General features: G+C 41.7%; 1 protein-coding gene across 1 annotated transcript in view; it reads right to left on the reverse strand.

Annotated features, from left to right (window-relative positions):
• plxna2 (plexin A2) overlaps positions 1-25,926 on the reverse strand; it is a 222,147-nt gene that overhangs the window by 43,573 nt on the left and 152,648 nt on the right. The window contains 8 exon segments of the mRNA XM_032519890.1: positions 1,814-2,048; positions 2,918-3,061; positions 4,295-4,534; positions 12,205-12,298; positions 15,373-15,540; positions 17,440-17,576; positions 20,350-20,467; positions 24,539-24,690. Of these exon segments, the coding sequence (XP_032375781.1) occupies positions 1,814-2,048; positions 2,918-3,061; positions 4,295-4,534; positions 12,205-12,298; positions 15,373-15,540; positions 17,440-17,576; positions 20,350-20,467; positions 24,539-24,690 (1,288 nt within the window).

Here is a 25,926-nt window from a genome sequence, read left to right on the forward strand (position 1 = left end):
GCCGCCGTTGGGGAAGCTCCCCGTCTGCAGCCTATCACAGGAGCAGCAGCAGTCCCCTAACACCCTCCTCAAATCTCCGCCATCTCCAACCAGTCTTAGCCCTCACCTCCTGTCCCCCTGAGATTCCTGGGTTTGCACACCAACACATGGGCTCACAGGTACACATGGAGTGTATATACTCATAAGGAGGAACCCAGGTACCTATCTAAATCCACCCCCCAGGGCAGAGCACTCCTGGCCACTGCTAATGGTTAAAACATTAATCTTACCCTTTCCCAAGGCTGCCTGTGTGGGACTGTTTCCCCCTGTTTGCCTGCTCTGTCTATTCGTCTGCCTGTCTGACAACAGCATCTTTCTGCTATTTGACCATTCTGAAAATTTGCTGCAATAGGATGCTTTTTTTCCACTGCGTGATAACACAGAGAGAGCCGATCGGGGGTTGCTGGAGGGGATACATAATAAGGTCCTGAAAAAAAAGCTAAAGTGCCATCTCAGTGATTGGCTATAATGACCTCCGATGACGACATCAGCGGCCAATCAGCGGTGTTTATCTGAAAGCATCCATGTGAAACTGACTCTTGGTGAATTGCGATTTTGTTTTATCACAAAGTGTTGCATTTATCTTATAATGGGTGTTTTTGCATTTGCTTTTTAAGCAGCCTCTTGTAACATCTGGCCAGGGACAGCAGATGAAACTAGCATTTTGGCTAAACCTGGCATATTCACAGGCCTGTTTATTAATATACACTTTCCCTATAAAAAGATAAATAAATAAATAAAGATAAAGATGTGGTGTTCCTATTGGCTAGCAGGTCAAAGGTCAGATGGAGTACTCTGCCCTCTCTTAACCTCGAGCCACAAGGGAGAAGTGTGTTTCAGAGCAGCTCTTTGTTCAATACTGTTGTTTGTCACTGTCACTTAACAGCATTCATGGGATCAAAACGCAAGCACACACACACACACACACACACACACACACACACACACACACACACACACACACACACACACACACACACACACACACACACACACACAACACACATACGTATAAAGACAGGCACTAGATGCATTAGATAAATGTGAAATCACCCCTCCGGTTAAGACGTCAGTAAGATGTAATAAGCATAATGTGCCTCTCACTGGGAGGCGGTTGGGGTTTCTCTAATGAGAAACTCTGTATTCATGTATCAGTTTGTGTGTGAGTCTGTATCCAGCATGCAAACTAGAAAGCAGTAAGAACTGCAAGGACTCACTACACGTCGAGACGGGACGCATGGAGGCCTAACTGACTAATCATATGTGTTGTGATATACAACCAGGATGACTTACTGACCCAAATTTGGTGAAATTTTAATGCATTTTTTTTTTTTCACGATAATACCAGTTATACACATTCTATACTATGCAGAAATCATGCCTGTTAGGTGATTAAAGTCTGCATGAGTGAAATGCATTCACCAGCCCCATTCAACTACACGAGGGGTGCAAATATTCCACCAAAACAAGTTCCCGAGACTATTTAGCAGAGCCACCGTAGCTGCGTCTGGAGCGTAGCACCGCCCAAGAAGATTGTGATTGGTTTAAAGAAATTAAACAAGAAACAACCCAGAACGTTTTTTTCTAGTTTCCCAGAATGTATGTGTGGTGTAGCCAGGCCTTTTTCCACAGCGCTGCGGATATAGGTCTGGCGATGCAAGACTAGAGAAAAGTAGACCCATAGTCACCTAAGGGTGGGGTAGGGTGATAGAAGTAGGCTGCTACACAGCGCTACACTTGGTCTGTCCGCCAACTATACCGTTCTAATACTAACCTTCTTTGCACTCTAGAGCAACTCGTGACTCCAGATTGTCCATTTGCATCTGCAAGCGCTTCAGAGTGAGGTCATTTTCGCGTGACTTTCGCTTGTATGCGATGAGGACGAGGATGACGATGATGAGGAGGAGGCCCCCGCCGGCGGCGATGCTGACGATGGCCGGTAGGGTCAGCAGGCTGTCAGACATGATGTGGACCGCACCAGGAGAGACGTGGAGACCACCTACCTGAACCTGAGGAGAAACACAGACACATATCCTCGCAATTCATATTTAATCAGAGTGGTTTAGCGGATCCCAAATTTGACCCATTTTCAAAAGGTTTCTATATAAGAAATTTGGGTTTCTATCAACCAAATTGTCAAAAAAGAAAATAAAGTGGAAATAAATGATCACTTCACTCCTGTCATTGAATTTGGGGGTTTTATTAAATTTTTTAGCATTAAAAGAAATTGATGAAAGAACGCAAAATAATATTGACAAAAACATCGGAAAAAGTGACAAAGACGTCGCAAAAAAGGGAAAAGACGACAAAAGCATTTAAAAAAAGTTTTTACAATTTCTAAATAAAATTTGGACCCCTAAAAAAAAAAAAAATGGTTGCATTGGTCGACAGGAAGACAACACAAGGGTTGTGAGTTAAAATTCAGAGGGATGACGGATCATGTTTCAACAAAATCTGGTCTTGAGATCTTTATATTACATGATTAACTGACCCAGCAATGCATGAGCCAAATCCTGCCAAAACATAGTTAAATACTGCCTGCTGAAATTGATAGCGAGTGCAAACACATCCACCTGCCACCTCCACGCTGATGTTGAGAGGGAAATAGTCTGGGGCTTGCACTCAATACTCAAACAGGCAACAAAAAATAATTGCCGTGGATTCTAGCAGAACCTTTTGACAGCTAAAGCACACTCATGCTGGTCTCACTTTGACCCTATTTCCTTCAGCTGAATGAGCAATGATGAGAGCACGAATAATGGAGTTTAGAGGCCAGCTATTATGAAGAGGAAATGACAATTACAGGATATGGACGCAAATAGAGTGGAAGGGATAACTTCGAAAGATAGACACTAACAAACACATCTTCCATACTGACCATCACTTTATATTGTCCGGTGAGGTTGGGCGGCTCGCACAGCAGCTGGTTCTCAGACACAGTGACAGAGCAGGGAGTCTCACCAATCAGCACAGTGTAGTTAAGCTTCACCCCTCCTGAAGCTGGGGGAACCAGGTTCCTGCCCTGTGGGCACGCAGAGATGGACACAGGGGTGCAAAATTAGGGGGGAAACCCAGACACACAAACACATGGCTCATTCAAGATGTAGGCAATTTTAAAAAAAACCACAAAAGCCAATATGTCCTCTAAACACTGTAAATTACATCCCCGGGTTTGGGGCACAGCTGCGGCCAAATGTGACTCCATACTGAGATCAAACAAGGTGATATATTTCACAGGGGCGGTAAGTGGGGACAGCTGGCAATCAGGACAAAAAAAATGAAATATATTCCTCAAAGAATTCTACATCTGTCAGTTGCAAGACTTACCAACCAGTATAATGAGTTAAATAATCTAATAGCATATATTTGCACAGCTGATGTTGATATCCAGAGAAAGAAGACTGTGATAAGTCTGATGTGGTGGTTGAACCAAGCGGGAACTTCCGTGTGTGAAAAGTGAGGCCAATGCGGAATCCACTGGCACCAAAGTGTGATTCTATAGACTATGGGTGACCCTTGTTAATAATGGCAACAAACACTAGTTTCAAGTCTTCTTGAATGTAGCATGATGTTCATTTTTGTAAATTGTGGTCCTATATATTTTAAAATAGACAATAAAACAGGGCATGCTTTAGGGGCGTGGCTACACGCCGACCTGTCAATCAGGACAGAGGCTTAGCAGTGCTAACCACAGCACTGTGTACATTAAAATAGAACTAAACTTGTTTTTTGGTGTTGTCCATGTTTTCATTGTAGACTTTGACCCTTCGACTGTGTGTTTTCACTTCGTCAAAGTTGATTGGAACACTTTTGGCAGCCTAGAAACGTTTTTTCCCGGTGTCCTGTCAACCTAGCTAGCCAGCTAGCGCTAGCCGATGGGCTAACACTGACGCATTTAAAGAAATATTAATTTACGTGCATTGTCCTAATCAAATAAATAAATTACATACAGGGTATAGGTTAAACCAGGACATTTTATGAAGATCTATATTTTTTATGGATTATGTTTTGTACATTTTATGAAGATCTATATTTTTTATGGATTATGTTTTGTACATTTTAGGGCTTTATTTGTATACTTCAGCTGAAGACATAAAAGGGGAGAGAGAGGGGGAAAGACATGAAGCATAGGGCCGCAGGTCGGAGTCGAACCCGCCGCCTCTATACAGTATATGGGCACACGCTCTACCAGGTGAGATACCCAGGCGCCCATGTACTGTAGATTTAAATGCACAGTAATCTGTGCTTCCTGTACCTTGAGGATGATGGGGGAGCCAGGTTTTTGCTCCAGCACACCGTTGGCGCTGAGGGGCTCAAAGTAAGGGTTTGGGTAGTAGAGGAGGTTGGTGTTGTTGTAGACCAGCAGCGCCTGGACGTTGTTAAAGATGAACCCAAACTCGTCTGCGTGCTTTACTGTATCCAAACCTGGATTGTACTCTGCCATCAGGGAGGGGGCGAAGCAACTCATACAGGTGGTGTTTATTACTTTACACACCTAGGGAGGATAAATAAAGACAGGAGAAAAATCCACTTTTTAGATGCTATTGGGGAAATGTTGCACTCAAACAGTCTACGCATCGCGCTGTAATATCCGTCTGAGCCCCCTGAAATAAAACAAGAAATGTGATTTAGTTATCCAGGAAAAAATATGTTTGGTTTCCTTTTCCTCTGGCTCCAAAGTAAAACACCAAGTTTCAAGCTGATTTGTTTTAAAGCATTTTGTTTATTTCAAACTAAAACGTAATGTTAACTGAAACACATTGGTATCAACACACGTACGCACGCACGCGCACACACACACACACACACACACACACACACACCATGGAGCTCCCCAACCTCATAATTGGTATATAAAAACCCTCATTCATTTTAGAGAAAAGGATTTATTGTCTGTCATTAAATGCACCTTCATCGTAGAAGAAGCCTCCGTAAAATTGAAAAATAAATGGCTGCTACTGCCTCACTGAAAAACACTGGAGGACAACAAGCACAAAGGATGGAGGCACTGCGCCTCTGTCTCCTCCAGTAGAATTTGAGCTATGGCTCTTTTATTACTTCTCTCCAGTTTTCCCAGATGAGAGACCTGTCTTCCATCCATCCTCCGCGGCTCAGCTCTAGAGGGAAGGGGGAGAGAGGATTGATTGCTGCACAGCACTCTGCTCAGAAAGGATTTTATCTCCTTTCGCTCGCTCCCAGCTCCCTCTCTCTGGGGAAGAAACTTAATTAGAGGTAAATATCATCAAAGCTGCTGAATGCTAGCGACTACCACGCCTCCTACCTGTTCTCTGCTGCTCGGGTGCAAGCCACAAGGATCAATGCAAACTCATTGTGTGTAGCCAGCATGGTGCAAGGTGAGTGGAAGTGTAGAGGTGGAGAGAGGGAGAGAGGGAGAGCGGGAGAGAGGGACTGGTCTCCTTACTTACTTTGTGACTTTGCACTTGGATCTAGATTTTAGCGAGTTTGTGTTTTTTCACAGTGCGGAGCGTTGAATCTAAAGGTGAAAATGATTTCTGACTCAAGAAATTTGGTCTACTGCGTATATACATACTGCATATTACTTGTTTACAATGGTGGAAAGTATTTAAATCCATTTACTCAAGTACTGTATGTATATTGTAGAGCAAAATCCTGGCTCATGGGTAAAAGAAACACGTTTCCAACAATACTGCTGTCACAGCAACCCATACTGTCCAGCAACACGTCTCAGTCTGGAGCTGCACTACAAGGCCTGGATGCTCCGCTGTAGCTTTCCCTGGTCTTGGGACATTTTTCTTTAGAATTCTCCACTTTACGCTACAATAGCAGTGCGTGAGTGAAAAGATAAGCCCTTTTAAAAATAGATAGCACAACCAGATAGGACTCCCGACATACTTTCACAAAGTTTAGGCTTTAGAAATGCACTGTCACTGTAAGAGGGAAGTAACTACTTATAGAATCAGAACAGCTAAAAATCAAATATATAAGAGCAATACATATTCATCAGCTAAGTTGTAAAACAATGTGTGATCACATTGGTGGTCACAACAGGGGTCTTCAACATTTTTTAGGCCAAAGACCCTTAACCTGACTGAGAGATGAGCAGGGACCCCCTACTACATACAGTATATTGAATAAAACTGAGTTGCTTAATAATAAAGTTGGCCTACAATAATGTGTAGGATGGCCTGATGCCTTTACCTTTTTATGGTCCCCTACTATATACTAAGCTAATAAAATAATAATTATTTACATAATCATATCATCATGTTTTAATGTCAGACATACAGTACATGTGGAAGGCATAGTGAGTCCTTAAGCCTAACCCTTGTGATGTCCTTGGGTCAAATTTGACCCAATTCTAAAGTTTTTTTTTCAAAACACTATGATGACTAAACTTTGACACATTAAACTCAAATGTTAGGTATATTGTCATATAAATGATGTTTATCGACCACGAGTTAAGAAAAATTGGTGAAAAAAAGTGACAAAAATGATTAAAGGTCCTTATGACCTCATAAGGGGCAAGATTCCAGATCGGCCCATCTGAGCTTTCGTTTTCTCCAAGGCAGAGCAGGATACCCAGGACTAGGGTTCCACCATTTCTAGCCACTGGGGGACCATAGGCAGGCTGGGGGAACACATATTAATGTTAAAAAATCCCATTAAGGGAAATTTTCATGCCACGGGATCTTTAAAAAGCTTGAAAAATATCGAAAAAAGCGTCAGAAATGTTGGTAAAAAGAGACAAAAGAGTTCATTTTCAATTTTGACCTGGAAAAACAACAACTTCATAGTCAGACAGACAACACAAGGGTTAACTGTATCTGTGGATGGCTACCTTCCCTACTGCCAAGGCCAGCAGGCTTACCTTCAATGTTGATGTTGTTTTTTTACAAACAGGCTAATTTATCTTTGCTAATAACGTTGGATTTATGTTAATGTATACTGTAGTTTCCAACATCATTTTTTTGGGAAAAAAAAACTTTAATAAAAAAAGTATTAATGAATAATCAGGGGGCCCCCCTCCATGACTCTAAGGACCCCTATGGGTCGAGGACCCCCTGTTGAAGATCACTGGTTTAAAACTGCCTCAACGGCATTTAGGAATATATTGTGTGTATTTCTTTACCCACTAACACAGTATCTTTAGTATCAGTGTACAGGAATTAAAGAGTTCATGCTAAGTTTGACATGGGCTTCTTTCTCACTGTTGGCATGGTGATATGTTACGTAGACAGGCCCACATGCTCCGACAGCATCCTCGTGACTGTCACGATGGAACAGCGAGGCATTCGCAAGTCAACTTACAGCTCTGACTACAGTACCATCTGCTCAGCCGGAGATGGATACTGTGAGGTTTTTTTCTTCTTCCAACACTGTCCTCACTTTCTCGCTATCTTTACTTAAGTAAATCCTTTCCTTCGCCGAATCCTGTCAGGATAGAAAACTGCCATGTAGGATGTCTTACAGGCAGTGAGAGTGACGTGTGTAAATACAAAACAATGAGCGGGTAAAATAGTGATGGGTAAATGGGTCACTGTGGGATTTGATAAAGAAAATGGGGCGTTCGCAGTTCTTCTGTGGTTATCATGACACCTTTGCATGACTTCTGGCCTTCAATAAGTGGATTTTAGATATTTTGTATAGCAAATTCTGCATACTCTACAAAAGGGCTTATGGAGCTTACTGCATTTCCAAAAACTCACATGATTAGTTTTCACCCCTTCATTTACTTCTCAGCAGGATGCTCCAATGTATAACATTACACCGCTTTGATTCCAAACAACATGCCGTTTTGCTCTCTTTCTCAATAAAAACAAAACCCTGTATAGTACCCAATTCAGAGTATACAATAAAACATCCATTCCTTTAGGCCATGTGAAGAAGGAAGCTACACATTGTTCAGCATTGATAAAGTGAACTGAGGTCAACCGATAGAGAAAGTAATTGGAATCTTGGCCTCATCTGTCTTCTTCTCTCTAGTGTTGGATGGAGCCCGGGTGTTTTAAGGCAGTAAAAAACTCTAACCCCTCCGGCTGAATACATTACCATGATCTACTGTGCTGCAACAGCCCACTCAACCATCCATAGGTCTCTGGCCAGGGTAGGAATCAGAGAGACAGAGGGAGAGAGCGAGAGAGAGAGGAATACGCGATAAGGGATAAGATGGTCTTGTTGTGAAGATGCACGTAGGAGAAATGTGAGGGGTCACAGAGCCAAACGTCATCTGGAGGCTAGCTAGTCACTGGCTATTTCATTGTTCTTGTAGTTATTACTCCTACCCTTTCTATTCCCCTGCCTTTCTGCTGTTTCGGATAACTAACCACTTTTACAGGCATTAAAAGGCAGGGTAGGTAACTATTTCCAATATACTCTTCTTATATATATTGATTGAAATGGTCTTTACACCCCGACAACAATAAATAACTTCTGGACTCTGAAAAAGGAGCAGAAAAAGATCTGTAACTGAGCTCAATGCATGTCAGAGCGCAACAATACAATATTACAAAAATAATAGTATGATAAAAGTATGATAAAATTAGCTGTCTGCTTACAGGTGAATAAGACATGAAGTTAGATTGCAGCCCTTTCTCTGTTCTACTCTGAAGCAGTGACAGTGTGTGTGTGTGTGTGTGTGTGTGTGTGTGTGTGTGTGTGTGTGTGTGTGTGTGTGTGTGTGTGTGTGGGGGGTGAGGTGATGCTAATTTCAAATCTTGCTAGCTTTTCAACACTACCAACCCTGCCTTTAAATTCTTACTTGGGCTTAGATCCGTCCATGAATGTTGTGTGGTATTTAAGTTAAGCTGGCGCAAAGCCAAAGCCAGTGGTTTCATTTTCCTCGGCGATGTGTGCCACGCTGGAAGTAAAAGAAATCATCTGCTGGATGTCTTTCGATGAGGGTGTGACTCATTTCAAACATCCTCTGGAAGCACTGCTTGTTGCATTAACAAGTGGCTCTTCTTCTCTTAATGTCAACATCGAAGCTACACAACACAGATGTCAAAGAGGGAAGTGTTGTGGTAGCCCAGTCAAGATGCCATGATGAGTTAATGAGTCCACTCGTGATGCAGATACTGTTAAGATGTCAGAGTTAAACACAGGCATGCTGTGTAAAATACAAAATCACTGTAAACATGTAAATTGTATGTTCTGAGTGTCCATTACCATTGCCTACAGTAATAGTTGGCGCCTTAAGTGGTCAGGGTATTAGACAATCAGCCTGATTGACGTGATAGGAGCCTCGCACATCCATGCTGAACAATTTCTATGATGAGCAGCAGCTGCAAATGCACCTCAAGTGTTACAAATATGGTAGATGTAATCTTTCTGGGACAGGAAAATGTTCTGGAGCGGGGGAAATAACCCTTTTAGCTTTAATCAAGATTATGATAAATGTTTCAATTGTGAATCTGTGGCAGACACAGAGCATTTCACAAAGAAAATTGTCTTCTTTTTTCCCTTCCCTCTCCCGGTTTCTTTGTGAATCTTTGCAGGTGACACGATGGAGGGAGAGCAGAGAGGCAATTTACAGGGAGAAAGGTGATCATTTGAAGGCTGGCTGACAGACAGCAGCTCTTATTGCTATAGGCTGCTCGGCTGTTTGCCTTCCTCCAGTGACAAAAGGGGAAAACGGCAGACGGGGATGGGGGCGGGGGGTTTGGGTGGGGATGGGATGAAGGATGGGTATTTGTAACCTCCGCATTTAATAGAAGTTCATTCTCCGTGGCTGGAGGGCCAATCAACACAGGGACACAGGCTTCTTTTGAGAGGCGCTAGGTGGGGAGCTGGAGGAGACGAGGCAGGGTGGAGATGAACAACTCTTTTTTTTCAAAGCCTCGGGAACTGACAAATCAGACAGCACGGCACCCACACACGAGTCCAATCCCATTTTTCCAGGTCTCCTAAAGTCTCTCGCTCACCAAGTCATTTTACTCTTTTCTAAACATAAAACGGCACAGATCCATCTTCTACTTGTAATTACAACAGATGGCCCGATACCGTTATTTGCTTCTGGATAACTATTCTGATACTTGAACTTGTGTATCGACTGATACCAAGTATAGATCAGATACATTACATGTCAATTAGCTGACCCTTTTTTATCCAAAGAGACTTACAATTGCTACGCCTCTGGAGCAACGTGGGGTTAAGTGTCTTTCTCAGGGACCAGTGGTGGGTAGAATAGCCAAAAATAGTACTCAAGTAAAAGTACTGTTACTTCAGAATAATAATGACTCAAGTAAAAATAAAAAGTAGTCATCCAAGTAAGTACTTGAGTAAGAGTAAAAAAGTGCTTGGTGAAAAAAACTTCCTTAAGTACTGAGTAACTGTTGAGTAACATCTGATTTATCTTTTAACGCAAGCATTCAATCACACATCATGTAGCTGCTGTTTCACACTTTACAAAGGTAAACATGCTTTCAATATGAGGTCGGGTGGGGGGGGGGTCCTCCTCATCTGTGTTGCCTTGCCGACAGTTGATTCTGACCATTTTGTTTTGCTGGGACTGTAAAGCTAACCTGTCCTGCCTCTGAGATTGAGTATGGTCACGTGACTGCACAACTAAGTTTGATTGGTGGAACACAGCCTTTAGAGGAAGTCTCTCTCTCTCTGTCAAAATAAAACACTGAGCCTGGCTCAACTCTTTATAAAACATCAACAACACGCCACACAACTTTTTTTTTTTTTACATCCAGTTTGACAGTGAGTCATAATGGAAAAACAACAGAAATAAACCACTTTAAAAGTAGATTTTCTTTGGGGCTACATTACGTGGTATCGGATCGGTGTGTAAACTCCAGATACCAGCATTATAGGCAGTATTGGAGTATCAGTTTTCAGAACATCTCTAGTAATTACTTCTGTTTCATAACTCACAAAGGTCTTTGAGGGAAACTGTGTTCTTACAAGGAGAAGCACAAAAGGCCTACGGCAGAATTATGATTTTTGGTAAAGGATTATTCACTAAGCAAGTCAGACCTTTAAGGCTAATTTTAGAATACTAATGTCAGGGATGGGAGGTTGGAATTACAGAGGCAGAGGAAGTACGTTTGGGATCAATCTGTGTGGAATTGTACAAGTCTGACATGACATTGGAGTTTTTTGTATACGCGTGCACGTACTAACCTGTCCTGCCCTGAGATTCTAGAAATGAGGCATGAGATTTAGGCAGCTATATACAAGAGTGTAATGTGTAAGAGTGGTTACAGTGTGTGCCAACAGAGCACTTTTCTTTTACATATTCTCCTCCTCCTGCCCACCTCTCACACTCCATCCTTCCCACTCCCCTTTGGTCCATTCGTCTGCCCTCCCCACCTTTCCCCAGACCACAGAAAGGAACTCCCATCCTCTGAATTAAATAAGGAGCCCCAGGACAGCGGCTCCAATGCAATTTATAACGATTTCCCACAGCCAAGACGTTGATTATACACAGGCTCTTTATGCTGACCAAAGACTTCTGACCGCAGTTAATCTTCCATTGAAACCCATTAGGAGTCTCCTTGCCCCCAATCACACCTCCAACATCCCCCCCCACGGACCCACCCACATCCCTTTTTCCTCAAACTCTACCCATCCTTCATCCAGCGCCATTACCTGCAAAATTTTTTTTCCTTAAACGAGTGAAAACATCTGAAGAAGGCTGTTTGTGCCCAGTTCTCTACATTAATGTACGAAAACGTCGATATAAAATAGGCATTTACATTAAGGCTTTTCAATTTCTTTGCAAGAAGAGTGCCTTGGAACTTTTTTTTGCTCTTTTGAAAAAAATGTTCAGGAGGACTAGTGTGAGAGTAAAACACACCAGGGCTTAGCAGGTGGGGACTGGAACGTGGAGCGGAGATTTAGACAATTTAGGGTAAACGCAAACTTAAATACTGCATGCAGACCACTTTCAGTGCCAGCTGCATAATTCAGACGCTCGTTGGAACGCTTGAGACGACTGGGTTTAGGCGGAAGTTAGGGAAGCGTAGAAAGCTGCAGGGGCTCTTAGGAGAGATAGTCCTCTTTTTTTTTTTTCATTCAAGCTAAACATCCCTTAGCTTGCTTGTATAGCAGTTTTTGAGTCAAGCAGAACCTTGTAAGCGTAAATTTTCCAGCATGATGTGTAAGTAGTATTTGTTGTATCCAGTGAGTACATTCTGTACTCTGTACTCCCATGGTTAAGATTATAGTGGTTCTTACATTGACGGACTCTCGGCCGGCGTATTTGACTCGGATCCTGGGCTCCTGAACCACGTCCAGATTGGTCCCCGTCACCATCAGGGGGGTGTGGCCACTGAGGGGAAAAAAACAAAACACAAGTAGACACAATTTTATTCCACAGGTCCCGCCATGTTTCTCGATTGCCGTCTCCTTTCTCTGCCTTGTCTTTTTTCTTTTAATTCAAGAGGAAAAAAAAAGATTTTAGAAACAGGAAAACAAATAAAGTGAGTGAGAAAAAAACAAACAAAAAGAAAGCCAATCCAACTAAACTTTCTTACCCAGATCTACCTCAACAGAATATTCACCATCAGTCGTAAAATAAGCACATCAAACCGTGTTTCATCCTCCAGTGTCTTTTAGGAGATAACAGCCTTTGGAGCAGGGGGGGGGGGTGATTATAGATGCTTTTTAAGTGACTTTGCCGGCTCCAATCAATTGGTGCAGATTTGTGTTTGAAATACCAAAGCAGCTGAAGCGTATGAGGATCCAGTGGTGGTCCTGGGCTTTGTTCCTAACAACGCAGCACTGCTGGATGTGCAGCTCTCCTGGCAGCTGTTTGGGTTGTTTGTTTGTTGATTTTGTGGCGTGCAGAATAAAGACGATATCAGGCAAGAGCTATGGCAATAATAAATGTCAGATGTCTCCGTGGTCACAGGCTGTGGGTTCAATCTAACACTGTGGATAGTTGGTCACATAGTGTATGGTCACGTTTGAAAATCGTGACCTGTCCATGAAATCAATGACATTAATGTGACATGTACCCAAATCAATCAGTCTAAATAACGGGACAATTTCACAAACTGGCGTGAGACCGGGTTGGGATAGTGAGTTACTGCAAATGGACATTGTTCGGTCTAAGCTCATTAAATTATATATTAAGTTTCTCACACACGGAATGCTATCTATCTATCTATCTATCTATCTATCTATCTATCTATCTATCTATCTATCTATCTATCTATCTATCTATCTATCTATCTATCTATCTATCTATCTATCTATCTGGCCTGCATGATTATTCGTTTAATCTCGATTTACACTGTACACAATTTAATTTTTAAATAACTTTGTTTTTGTTTTTTTATGACTTTGATTCTCATTTAATTTTACGAGCCGACTGCATCACTACTACTTTCTTCTGTGAGTTTTAAACCTAGACTGTATAAAACAGGTTTTACAGCGCTCCCAAGCGCTGCAAAGCTCTCCCTTCTCTTCATTGAAGCCTCTACAATATGTCTACAGGCTTGTGGTGATGAGCAATGTTCTATAGGTGCCAAAAGATCTAATCTATGTCTGGTTCTGCCAGTTTGTTTTGTTGTGTCATGGTTCATGTGTGTTATAAACATCGCACTTCGTGAGAAAAAAATCATGGCAGGGAATCGTGATATCAATTCTAAGCTAAAATATCATGATTCATATTTTTCCCTGAATCAATCAATCAATCAATCAATCAATCAATCAATCAATCTATCTATCAATCTATCTATCTATCTATGTTTTCAGCATTTCTGCTGCTTTATGTATTCTTCTAAAACACAACACATTGCTTGTTGAATTCAAAACAAATGAAAGAAAATCATCTCCAGCATTCTTTTTTGAACATTGAACTGAAACGGCACCACTAAAAAGATGTAATGAAATTTTAAAGTGCAGTTTTATGCTCTAATATTAAAGATCTCTAAGTGTTGCAGCCTTTCACGATGTGTTTATTGCCCCAGTTGATGTCGGTAAAAAAAACAATATATTGTGCAGCCTGCCTATCTATCTATCTATCTATCTATCTATCTATCTATCTATCTATCTACACATCTATTTTTTTTTAAAGCAAAGAAAGATGACCAATATCATGTCCTTCCCTCTCTGCCCCCCTTCATCTCTTCTCCCTCTGTGCCATCACACTCTGTCTCTGAGCCCGAGCCATCTGCTGTAGGCTCACACCTCTGATAGCACATTGTTCTACTAAGCCGCGGTTCCGTCTTCATCCCTCTCTTCCTTTTAATTAGTAGTGTATGGTGTGTGTGTGTATCTATCTGCCAAAGACGTTCAACAGATGGATCAACGTTGAGTTCAATAGGAGAATCTCAGTCTCAACAGTAACTATCCTCTCCAATCACTGAGCTGTGGCAGTTCTATCAGATCCAGACTAATTGGAAGAGAACTGCACAGTAATTGAAAGTGCAATATTGACTTGTGTCTGCTTATTGCCACTGGCCTGGACTGGCTATCTCTAAAGCTCTGGGTGGGGGGAGGAAATCCTTATTTTAGGTGACAGAAGCTCAGTCAGTGTTTGTTGGTGAGAATGTGGATAAAATATCATCTCACATCCAGCCTGTGAAGTGTAAGTCTGGATCAACAGAAGTATATTTTCAGCATAATTGTCTAACATCCGGCGCGTGGCTCACACACCGGATGTCCCTTGCCTTCTGCTATCTGTGTTGTCTTTCTCAAACAAAAAAACAACAACAACAATCGAGCTCGCTACAAAAATGGCGAGTTTAGAAGTCAATTTGGATCGTGCGACAAGGCAGGCCTGCTTGGTTCCTTCAGGGTATGATTGTAAAGATTTACAAAGAATTTGTGTACACTCTTAACTGAGACATTTTGGGATCAATTGGTTGGATTGCTGTGGACAAAGTACACACAGCGATACTTTGGTAGGAGCTAATCATGTTTAAAACCATGTATCAGCTCATTTAAATTGCTGACGTTACTGTATTGTGTGAACAGTTGACTTCATTTAATATTGTATGTGGCGTTTTCTTTTGCGGGGTGCGAATTTTCCACCAAAACAAGTTCCTTCCCGAGACTATTTAGCAGAAGCACCGTCGCTGCGTCCGGAGCTTAGGTCCGCCCAATACGACTGTGATTGGTTTAAAGAAATGCATCTATCTTAGAATGTATGTGTGGTGTAGCCAGACCATACTCCAATTCAATTCAATTTATTTATAGTATCAATTCATAACAAGAGTTATCTCAAGACACTTTACAGATAGAGTAGGTCTAGACCACACTCCAGAATTTACAAGGACCCAACAGTTCTAGTAGTTTCCTCCAGAGCAAGCAACAGTGCGACTCCACAGCCCTGTGGAGATAGATCTGGCATTGTGAGGCTAGTGGAGTGTATATGAAAAGTGTTGGGTACTTTACCTTGCAATACTCCAGTCTGGTTCGATGCGCTGGACGGTGGGGTCTTCTATGTACTCGAAGGTGAGGCTCTCCCGGATTTGAGCGCGGTCCACGCTCACGCTGATCTGCACTTGGCCGACCCCGGACAGGGAAGGGGCAGAGTAGCACACTATCTCCGTCATGGTCCGTCTACAAGTGAAGCATAATAGGAATTATTAACATCTGAATAAAGCACTGGGCGTCTGTATGAAAAGTGCAGAAACTATCTGCATCCTTTCCAAAATCAAACTGAAGGTACACTTTATGCATGCATTTATTCATTTACTGTATTTATCTAAACACTGAGCTTCTATTTAGCAGAGAAAAAAAAAAAAAAAACTCCTACAAGGACAGAATATATTATGTATTTTGTACTTCCAGTCCTCTTCTGTAATTACCTCTGTATTATAATTAGTTAGAACACGGCAATAAACAAGTAAACCTGTTATTCCATGCTAAAAATAACTAAGAGCTCTGATAACTGCATGGGGGGGTAACATGGTACGTTATTCAGAGTTTCAGAGTTTACCTTTACCTATACATGTGCTTCTATGCTTTCCCCTCCCTCTCCATGGCTCCATGCTCTACCTGCCCACCCCCTGAATTTGTCCCAATTCATTAGCAGAGCAAAATGCCCCCCACTGTCCTTCCCTCCCCCCCAAGCCAGGAATACAGTGGAGAAACACAAACCAGTAATTAGCCCCATATCTCATTAAAGCTGGCTTGACTCCTCAACCTTTAGAACATTACAGTCAGACTACTTAAAATAGATCCGTACGGGAGAGGAAAGTAGAGGGAGGGTGTGTGAGAGCAACTCAGAGAGGGAAAGAGGGACGGGTGGAGGGAGATGGAAGAAAACCGAGTGAGAGACAAGAGAATAAAAAAGAAACAGAGGAGTGAGACCAGATGGACAAATTGATAGAAAGATAGAAGGAGGGGGGAAGGGGGGATGAAAAAGAAGAAAGATCCAAAGGAGCACCAGGCTTTGTGGAAGCTATTATTACATGGCTTAATGCAGTAGGTCATCAAAACCTTATTAACATTTACACAACTTTCTGAGAGAGAGGGAGTGAGGGAGGCCTTCCCCTTGGGGTTTTCTCAGTAATATCAAGGGGGGGGAATACAAGAAAGCTGTGCTATACAGCCGCTTCTTTAATGGGAGTATTACACATATTTTTTTTTCATTTTCTCACAGCATGCTGTAAAACTAACATCATTTTCATCACATGTTGTAGGTGTTGTTTAAAAAAATGTCAATGCAAAAATGGTTTCATAATAATTAAAAATGTGATTAATAATGAAATATTACTGTAGCTCTTTCCGTTTTTGTTTTTACACTTTTGTATAGGGGCCTTATAATGCTAATTTTCAGGTTCAGACTGGTATTTTAGTTTTTTTTAATTCTAAAAAGCTCTGTTTTAGCATCTGTCTGTCGCTTTAACCCCCCCCCAAAAGACCGTAGTCTGATCTGAATGGTTGGTGTTTCCGGTTCTTTCGCATCTATGCTCTCTACGTCTCTCCACCCTCATTGCAGCCGGGGAATGACTAACGGCACTGTAGCGGCACTTCCTACCTGTATACAGTACAGTTGTGACATCACAACGGTACGGAACGTCCTGACGGCTCGTTTAAACGCACAGTTTCTGAATACGATCTGCATGCATTTATCTGTGTTTTTGATACTTTTTATTTGATACAGTATTTATTTACAGTAGCACCTCAACCTGCTTTATAATAAAAAAGAGAAAGAAATCTCATGTATTACAACATATCACCTTTAAATCACTTAATGTAGGGGACACCTGAAATTCACAGTATACTGTAATTGTGGAACTGTTAACTCTGAAATTAAAATTTGTGTCTTTCATTTGCACTTTACTCAATTAGTATCCACCTCATCTTAATGTGCAAGTACGATAAAAAGCCTTTGTCCGTGAATACTCAGTGTTAAACAAAAGCCCGATCATGCAGGCTGTTTTAGCAAATTAAACTTTATGGGCTACTAATTGGACTTTTATGGTTTAAATGTGTGCAAGAGGAAAGTCTCACCCAAAGTACTCGCATGTCTGGTTTCCAAACTGAACGCTGACACTGCTGCCGGCGCCAAGGTTTTCTCCCATTATGGTTACTTTGGTGCCCCCAGACTCTGGACCTCTGCTCGGGGACAGACCTGTGACTGTGGGAGTCTACACAACAGAGACAAGCAGAGAAAGAGAGGTTGAGAGGGGATGTGAGAGCACAGCAAAGGAAGAGGGAAGGAGCAGAATGGAAGAACAACGCAAAGGACCAAAAGGCAGAGTAAAAGATGGGTATTTTCTCAGGTAAAAGGGCAGCATCTCTGTGGTACCTCTTAAAAACCTTCACATAATATCACAGATCCCCAGCAAATTACAGTTATTCATATTGCAAGGCCGATGGCAGTAGAGTGCAGAAAAGGGAGTGGGAGAAAAAAAGAGGATAAAACCAGAAGCTCTTTGAGTTCCAGAGAGATCCTCCTCGTGTGTGTGTGTGTGTGTGTGTGTGTGTGTGCCTGAGTGAAGCTTTTTAAGACAGTCTGAAAATAACTAGTGTTTACAGCTGCAGGCAGCTAGCCCACCGTCACACAGACAAATGGAGAAATATCCAAGCAGACAGCCAGTCGTACTATGAAAAACACGCGCATTCGCAGGCACACACCCGTACACTGACAAACACACACGCCTCTGTGTGCACAAAAACAATTTAAAAACAAGTAAATGCACTCAGTGTGATTTATGCTGCCCTTTTGCTTACTTTTAAAGATCCCATGACATGGTCCTCTTTGGATGCTTTTATATAGACCTTAGGTGTCCCCTAATACTGTATCTGAAGTCTCTTTTATATAGACCTTAGTGGTCCCCTAATACTGTATCTGAAGTCTCTTTATATAAACCTTAGTGGTCCCCTAATACTGTATCTGAAGTCTCTTTTATATAGGCCTTAGTGGTCCCCTAATACTGTATCTGAAGTCTCTTTGTATAGACCTTAGTGGTCCCTAATATTGTATCTGAAGTCTCTTTTATATAGACCTTAGTGGTCCCCTAATACTGTATCTGAAATCTCTTTTATATAGACCTTAGTGGTCCCCTTATACTGATCTGAAGTCTCTTTTATCCATAACTTAGTGGTCCCCTAAGTCTGTACTCTTTTATACCCATGGGTGTGGCCCAACTGTACTGTATCTGGGTTTGGCCAATTGTACTTTGCTCGTTGGAGAGGCCATATTATCTGCGCACATGGGGGGGTCAATTCCTGGTCAGCTCAAAGCAATGGGAGGTAACCTTGCCCTTATGGACTTCATAAGGGAAGAGTCCGTCGCCATATACTTTCATTTCTCAAAGGCAGAGCAGGATACCCAGGGCTCGGTTTACACCTATCTCCATTTCTAGCCACTGGGGGGGCCATAAGCAGGCTGGGGGAACTCATATTGTTAAAAAAGCCTCATAAAGTGAAATTTTAACGCCATGGGACCTTTCAAGTATTGCTGGCTGAAAGAGTGTATTTTTAAGGTGGCCTGCAATAAGAGTCAATTGCAAGTGGTGGCAAATTGAGTCTCTGCCAAGTACTCTTCAAGGAATTCCACTGCGGTAGCAGCTGTAACATTGGTGAGAAAAAGCAGCCGAGCATTTACTACAGAGCCGAGATCATCAAAACTATCAGCAGACTGACTTGTGACTTCCAGGATGCAGGCTAAAGCAGGTGCCCTGGAAACAACAGCAGTAATTACCGACTGCTGTTAATTGTTAAGGGAGTGCTAATTGTGAAGTTGTGAGAGAGCGCAAATAGAATCGAGATTATGTGTTGGCTGCAGGCTGAGCAGACAGCAAAAGACAGAGACGGGGAAATGTGTGTGTGACCGTGCAACGAGAATGGGGAGCGGCTAATGTTCACCTGCCAGGTGCAGTGCTGCTATCCAATTTAGCAAGTTGATTCCTCATTTGCCTTTTTTCCTTCTCTGTCTCTTATGACCCTGTCCAACCTTCTAATCACTTTTGATCTAGTGTTTTCATTTCTATATATAGAGTGTATATACAGTGGCTTGAGAAGGTTTACACACCCATGCTAAAGTTGATTAAAAGAGAGGAATAAAAAAAACTTTAAAAAAATCTTTTGGAAATTGATCTTAATTCCTTAATTCAAAATATTTTGGAAAATCCAACCTTTTAAGGACACCAATTTGAATATGAATAATGTATTGCAAATAAATACATTTTCTTCCTTAAAATACAGGGGTGAGTATACACACCCATATCGTAAATTCCCATAGAGGCAGGCACATTTTTATTTGTAAAGGCCAGTTATTTTCACGGATCCAGGATACTATGCACCCCCCCCCCCCCATCACCATACTTAGAGATTGGTTTTATTTCAGTTAGCTTAATAGCTGGTTTGATTTGCATTGAGAGATGATCTTATGGAAAGTTCCCCATGCCGATCTCCATTATATATCTCTACTGTAGAATAAATTATACAATCTTTTCCCATCCATTGAGCAACACCTAACTTAATGCAGCTCAGCTAGTGATTTCTAAGGAATACAGTACATTTGAAAATATGAGGCTATATTAATTAAGCTCCATGATCCTATCTCAATAAAGCCAAACAGCACATATACAGCCAGATAGCTGCAGAGATCATTACTGAAAACCAGGTGCAGTTTATGGAGGAAGGTTATTTCCCAAATAACAAGTAAGTATAATGTACACAGAGCTGCTTAATTACTGCGCCGATAAGCATGACGACTCACAGATAGTTATTTGCCTGTGGCACATAAACAATTACTTTGCAAGAAGGTGCAAATCACTTTTAATCAAATTAATTTTATGTTTTGCATCACTTTAATGCAGCTCTTGCAGTTTGTCTCATTGGGACTACAGCACACTTTACTAATGCACGTTATATTATATGAGGATACAGAGCAACGTGTAACAGCAGTCGTACCACAAAGGAGTAGAGTTGCGAGGAGCGAGCCCTGAGCTCTGGTCTGCACTCTGCAACGCACAGCTGGACTGGACCTGGTCTACTGTCGACAGGAGCTGCATCCATCTCACATACAATCCTACAAAAGACACACAAGAATTCATTAAAGTCACTGGACATAATGATAATGAAAAACAACAGCAACAAAAAACACAAGCTATTTGTTAGATTTCCGCTGGACTGTGGAGAGAACGCAATCTTTCTTTTAAAAATTAAAGTCATACGTTTAAATGAGTCAGCGAAGTTGAGAGAAAGTAATCAAAACACTTCGCAGCTTGATATCGATTTATCTACCACTCTGACTGCAATCTTCTTTTGTTGTCTCACTCATTTCATTACGGGACACATCCAGACATCGACCAGGACCCCCTCCCCTTAGATGACAGTCTTTAAATGAAACCAGTGCTCCTCCTCCTTGGCACTCCGATACACCCAGCACGAACGAAGACAATTTCCCACCAACAGCCCGGCCCCCCGACAGCGCTGGTCGCTCTGGTTGGCACGCTTAATGTAAATCACACAGCGGGGATCAATACCGGCTCTGCAGGTGACTAGATCAAATTACATACTAAAATGAGGACGTCTATTGATCAGTGGTGCCAGGGAGTAGTAAAGCACAAGACATTATAGAATATGTGGCGCGGGCAGATGGCAGGGGCAGAAGCTGTTTCTCCAGCGCTGATCATATGAATTACAACAAAAGACTCGGAGAGCTTTGTTGGAGGAAGTATGTGGAAGACAGTGGCTAAAGGAGGATTTACTCACAGACAGAAGTGATATTTTCTTCTCACAATGCCGCGGAGAAACAGATCACTCACTTATTTCCCCACCTGAAGGCCTACTACACCGGTCCTTTTGTGTGACGGCGTATTTATTATGGGAATATGTTTGGCTTTTCAAAACCGCAATCTTGTCGGTGTCCATCAAGAAGCCTGCGCATTCAGCATAAGCCGAGGGTTACTTTTAAACTGAATTCTTACTAATGAGGACTCAATATGGCTGCTATAAAAATACAGCAGAGTAGTATCAGCCCTCAGAAAAATGTACCTGCTGACTGCTGGAAAACACAAAAGTTGAGACTTTTTTTTTTTTACTTCAAAGCAGGAGTAGCTTTCACACACTCTTCTGAAGTAGCAACATAAAAGACACATAAATATGTATGCTTCCCCCCCCCCTTTTTTGTCCAACGCAGGCCATCCTAGTGACTGAATTAAACGGCAACAGTCAGATAAGGACACGCATATAATGAACCATGGGGCCAATACGACACCGAAAGGCTCTGAATAAAAGTCCAGCTCAGAATATTATTACAAAGACTCACACTCCATTGAAGTTGGACTAAAGGGGTCATAGGTTAGTTTTTTTTAATTTCGCTCAGTCTATTCCCAGAATTCCCTAGCTTGTCCCAGTTGGATTAAAGCGCTGTCAGATCAGTGCACTGCTGACAAATTGTCCCCTAAAGCCAAGTGGCACATAGTGAATTTTAATTACAACTGCCCAGTAAAGAGCTAGGAACCACAGAAATACTGTAAGTCACCCACACTGCTCATTCTTTTTCAAATACCACCAAACCTGGACAACATCCCAAGTAAATTATAAAGTTCACCAGTAAGTTAAATGGCAACTATACAAGCACATGTATGTGTGTGACATGTGTTCTGTAACAAAAAGTGTGTAAGTTACAGCAATGGTGCAGTGCTAAGCTGTTCCCTTTCTGAGGGCAGAAGTAGGCCAAAGAAAGAATTAGGGTTAAAGGCTCCTCTGAGAGCCATGTCAGTGATAGCTTTGGAGAGTGTGTGTGTGTGTGTGTGTGTGTGTGTGTGTGTGTGTGTGTGTGCGCGTGGATATGTAATGTAATGTGTATGGGTGCCAGCTGGGCCTCAGTGCGCAGCGATACATTTAAAACTTTACACTGTACTCCAACTGACTCCGAGTCCGTGGAGGAAGGAGACATTCATCCTAACTGAAATCAACTAGATTATTTCGGAGCACCTGTCAAAAATATCACTTCAACATTTGAATGTGTGATGACTGTGGTATAGAATAATGAGTACCCAGTGGCCATGTTGTACTACACCTATATCTTTGTACATGTTTCATTTTTCTCTTTCCTCATGATGTAATGCTTTTGCACAGTGTAATGATTTAACCTATAGTAGCTGCATAATGATTATTTTCTGTGCCATCCATCAAACACTACAATAGGATTAGATTTTTCATAAAGAACTGCATTTCCTTCACTAATGACGCTCAATACCAAATCAGACCTAATCCAAATGGTTTAGGGTGAAGCATCCGCACAGTGTGTGTGTGTGTGTGTCCTTGCCTTTCCCTTGCGAGGTCTACATCTCCTGGGGAGGTTAAACAACCATAAGGCACTGGGTTTCCTACTCTGCACACGTCTGTGTCTCTAGCTAAGGGGGAGATGGGCAAGTTGTGAAGCATGGGCAATGTTTCATTAGTTCAGGGTGAACGCGACAGAATTTAACGTGATGTATGCACAGCATGGGACAATTAGGGAGGTAAACACAAGAAAACACACACAGCTGTTGTGGGATTGTTGCTGACTACATGCGCCACAGAGAGAGGGAGAACTGGGCTAGTGTGCTGCAGGGGGAGAACAGCAATGGCAGGGCCAAGACTGTCTGGACCTGCTCCAGTCTTCATTAAAGCAGAGATGAAGCAGAGGAAACAGCTTTTCATTTAAAAAAAACACATATATTTACCAGAGTTTGTTAGCTTTTGCACTCCATATATAACATATCCAAACCCCGTTGGTGTTTATTTCCATTGTATACATTTGATCCAGTTCATAGTCATTTTGCTAGCGCACTAAAGAACTTTCCATGACATACCTACTGCGTGTCATCACCACGTACGTGTGTTGCGTCTGACGTTGGCGTGTTGCCATTTTTTGGCGGGTACTTTTCCGTATGAATGAAAATGAAATTTTGTAAATGTCGGCATTTTTGTAAGTGTTTTCCTGTTGACTTTTAATGTTTTCGTCTGACCAAATTGAAATTAAATTTCTAATCTCCACCTTTCCCCACGTACTTCCACGACTCATTTTTTCTTGCTCTGGCGGGTTTATTTTCCATTTTTCTTCTTCTTCTTCTTCTTCTTTTGTGGTACATAGTTACCTAACTCCCTGTTATACAAATTTCTAATAACTTCTGGAGTGAACATCTTGTTCATCCGGTTTCTTTGTTATTTTCAAAATCTTTTGTTTGAAAATGTTTTCTGTGTTTATTTACTCAAATTTGACACAAATGCATGTATAATTTTTTATTTTTTTATGACATAATATCAATGCTTTTATTAGTGCTAGTGGTTTAGTGAATTACATAACCTTTAAGCGTAGGTTGTACTGATTTTAGGGATATCAAGCATTTGAAGATACTCCAAGGATATTACATCACAATAGGAAAAAAATACCAATGCAGGAACTGGTGGACCATTTCTACTGGAGAGTTTACAAGGTTAATAATCTTTTAAAGATGTCCATGCTGCATAGAGAGGCGAAGTCCCCCCCCGGTGGACTACCATGGGACCTTCACTCAGAAAAAATATGAACGTAGTGAATGGGGACAGAAAAACTAGTCAGTTTAATAGATAATTTCGCAAGTCAAGAAAGTCTCAGTTTATTGTTAAACTGTTGAAGTATAAGACTAGATTAGAAAGAATACACAAGTTGCATAGATGACGTCTCGCTGAAGCTAAGATGTCTCTGCGTGTCGTACTGGGGATGTAACTCCATGTTACTCCGGTGAGCAGCGGATTTTGCCTGTTATTTTTCTTATCTGCTGAAAGCCATTCACTGGATAAAACACATCAGGTAAGACAACGTAACATGTGTTGTGGAACAGAGCTAAGCTAGCTAGCTAGCGAGCATGTTGAGCATCAAGCTAGGTGGCGTATATTGTGTGCGACGACAGATGTATTTCACCGAGCGGTTTCACACAAAACTAAGTGTTCATACAGTATGACAAACCTATGGCTAACTGAGACTTTCTTTGGTTAACAATATATATGGCTTTTAGTTAACTTGAAACTCAGCATCAGTTGCATTGTGTGTACTTTTCAAATCAGCATATGACTAAAAGCCGATTTAAAATAACGTGCTTGTGCTTGTCTTGTTTGTGTGACTTACTGTTCAGCGATGATGTAGCCTTCCTCTACAGGGGTACACCTCACCCCCGCCACCTCCACGTTTTCGACCATGTCAGAGAAGGCCAGACCGAGGTTCATGCCATGGATGGTCACCCGTGTGCCTCCCTCTGGAGGTCCAGCTACTGGCGTCACCTACAGGGCATAAGGTAAAAAAGCCAAAGTCAGCGAGAACGGTTTGAGGACGCTTTTGGTAAAAAAATTGAAAGACGTTTTCTCTTCATTTATGGACCTGTCTTGAAATCATAAATGGGCCCAGGTTGCCACGGATGCTCAAGGCTAAATATGCTCTTACGGTCCAGGTGGCTGTAAAAGCAATTAAGCACACTCCCCATGCATGCAACAACAGAACAACATGCCATGAGTCATTGTGCCGAGAGCATGCTCTAATCACAACAGTAGCTAATGGCACACGTCTTGTAGCGCTTCCTGTCTAAATATGGCATCACACACACACACACACACACACACCACACACACACACACACACACACACACACACACACACACACACACGCACTGAGACCACACTTTTAAACTACTTTTTCTTTAACAACTCTTTCCTTTAGAACAAAGATCTTCAACATGGGGTGCTCAGGGGTGTTATTGTTTAATACGTTTCTTTAATAAATATTTTTAAAATAAGGCTTATAATATCAATGAACATAAATCTAGCACATTATTAGCAAATCTGTATCGGCATATTCATGAAAAATAACACAATATTGATGACAGCCTAAAGGTAAAGTAGACACTATGATATTCACATGTAAACATGTGAATATTAAAACATAATGTGTACTATATATATATATGAATATCCATCCATCCATTTTCATCCATCCGGCACAGTTTACTACATTTTTTACACAAGGGGATCCGTGCTCCATTACTCTTTCAGCTAAGGGGTCCTCTTTGGCTTAAAAAACATTGAAGACCCCTGCTTTAGAATATATAATGGTAAATCCGATAAAATCATAACCTAAAAACATGTGATGGATTGTTAACATTCTGGTTAGGTACCTGCTCAGAATCTATTATTTTGAGGCATGGATGATAAACACAGGGCCATATTAATGCTTAGTTCAGATCAATCTACTCATAAAATACAATATGGCTGCCCAGCATGCCCTTGGCACAGGGTGGCAGACAGCCTTCTGTGCTGCAGAGCCCCGTTGAGGCTCCGACCTGGCCATCATCCAGCCCTCTAGACAAGAGAGGAGAAGAGGAGGAGGATGAGGAGGAGAAAAAAAAAAAGAAAAAAAAAAAAAAAGAGTATGAGTAGGGAGAGAGAAAAAAGAGGAAGGAGATAAAGAAAGTCCAAGAGAGTAGACAATAGTGTTGGTGGACAGAGAAGTAAAAGTAGAGATA

This window comes from Etheostoma spectabile, chromosome 7 (assembly GCF_008692095.1).
Source record: "Etheostoma spectabile isolate EspeVRDwgs_2016 chromosome 7, UIUC_Espe_1.0, whole genome shotgun sequence".
In the NCBI taxonomy this organism is placed as follows: Eukaryota; Metazoa; Chordata; class Actinopteri; order Perciformes; family Percidae; genus Etheostoma; species Etheostoma spectabile.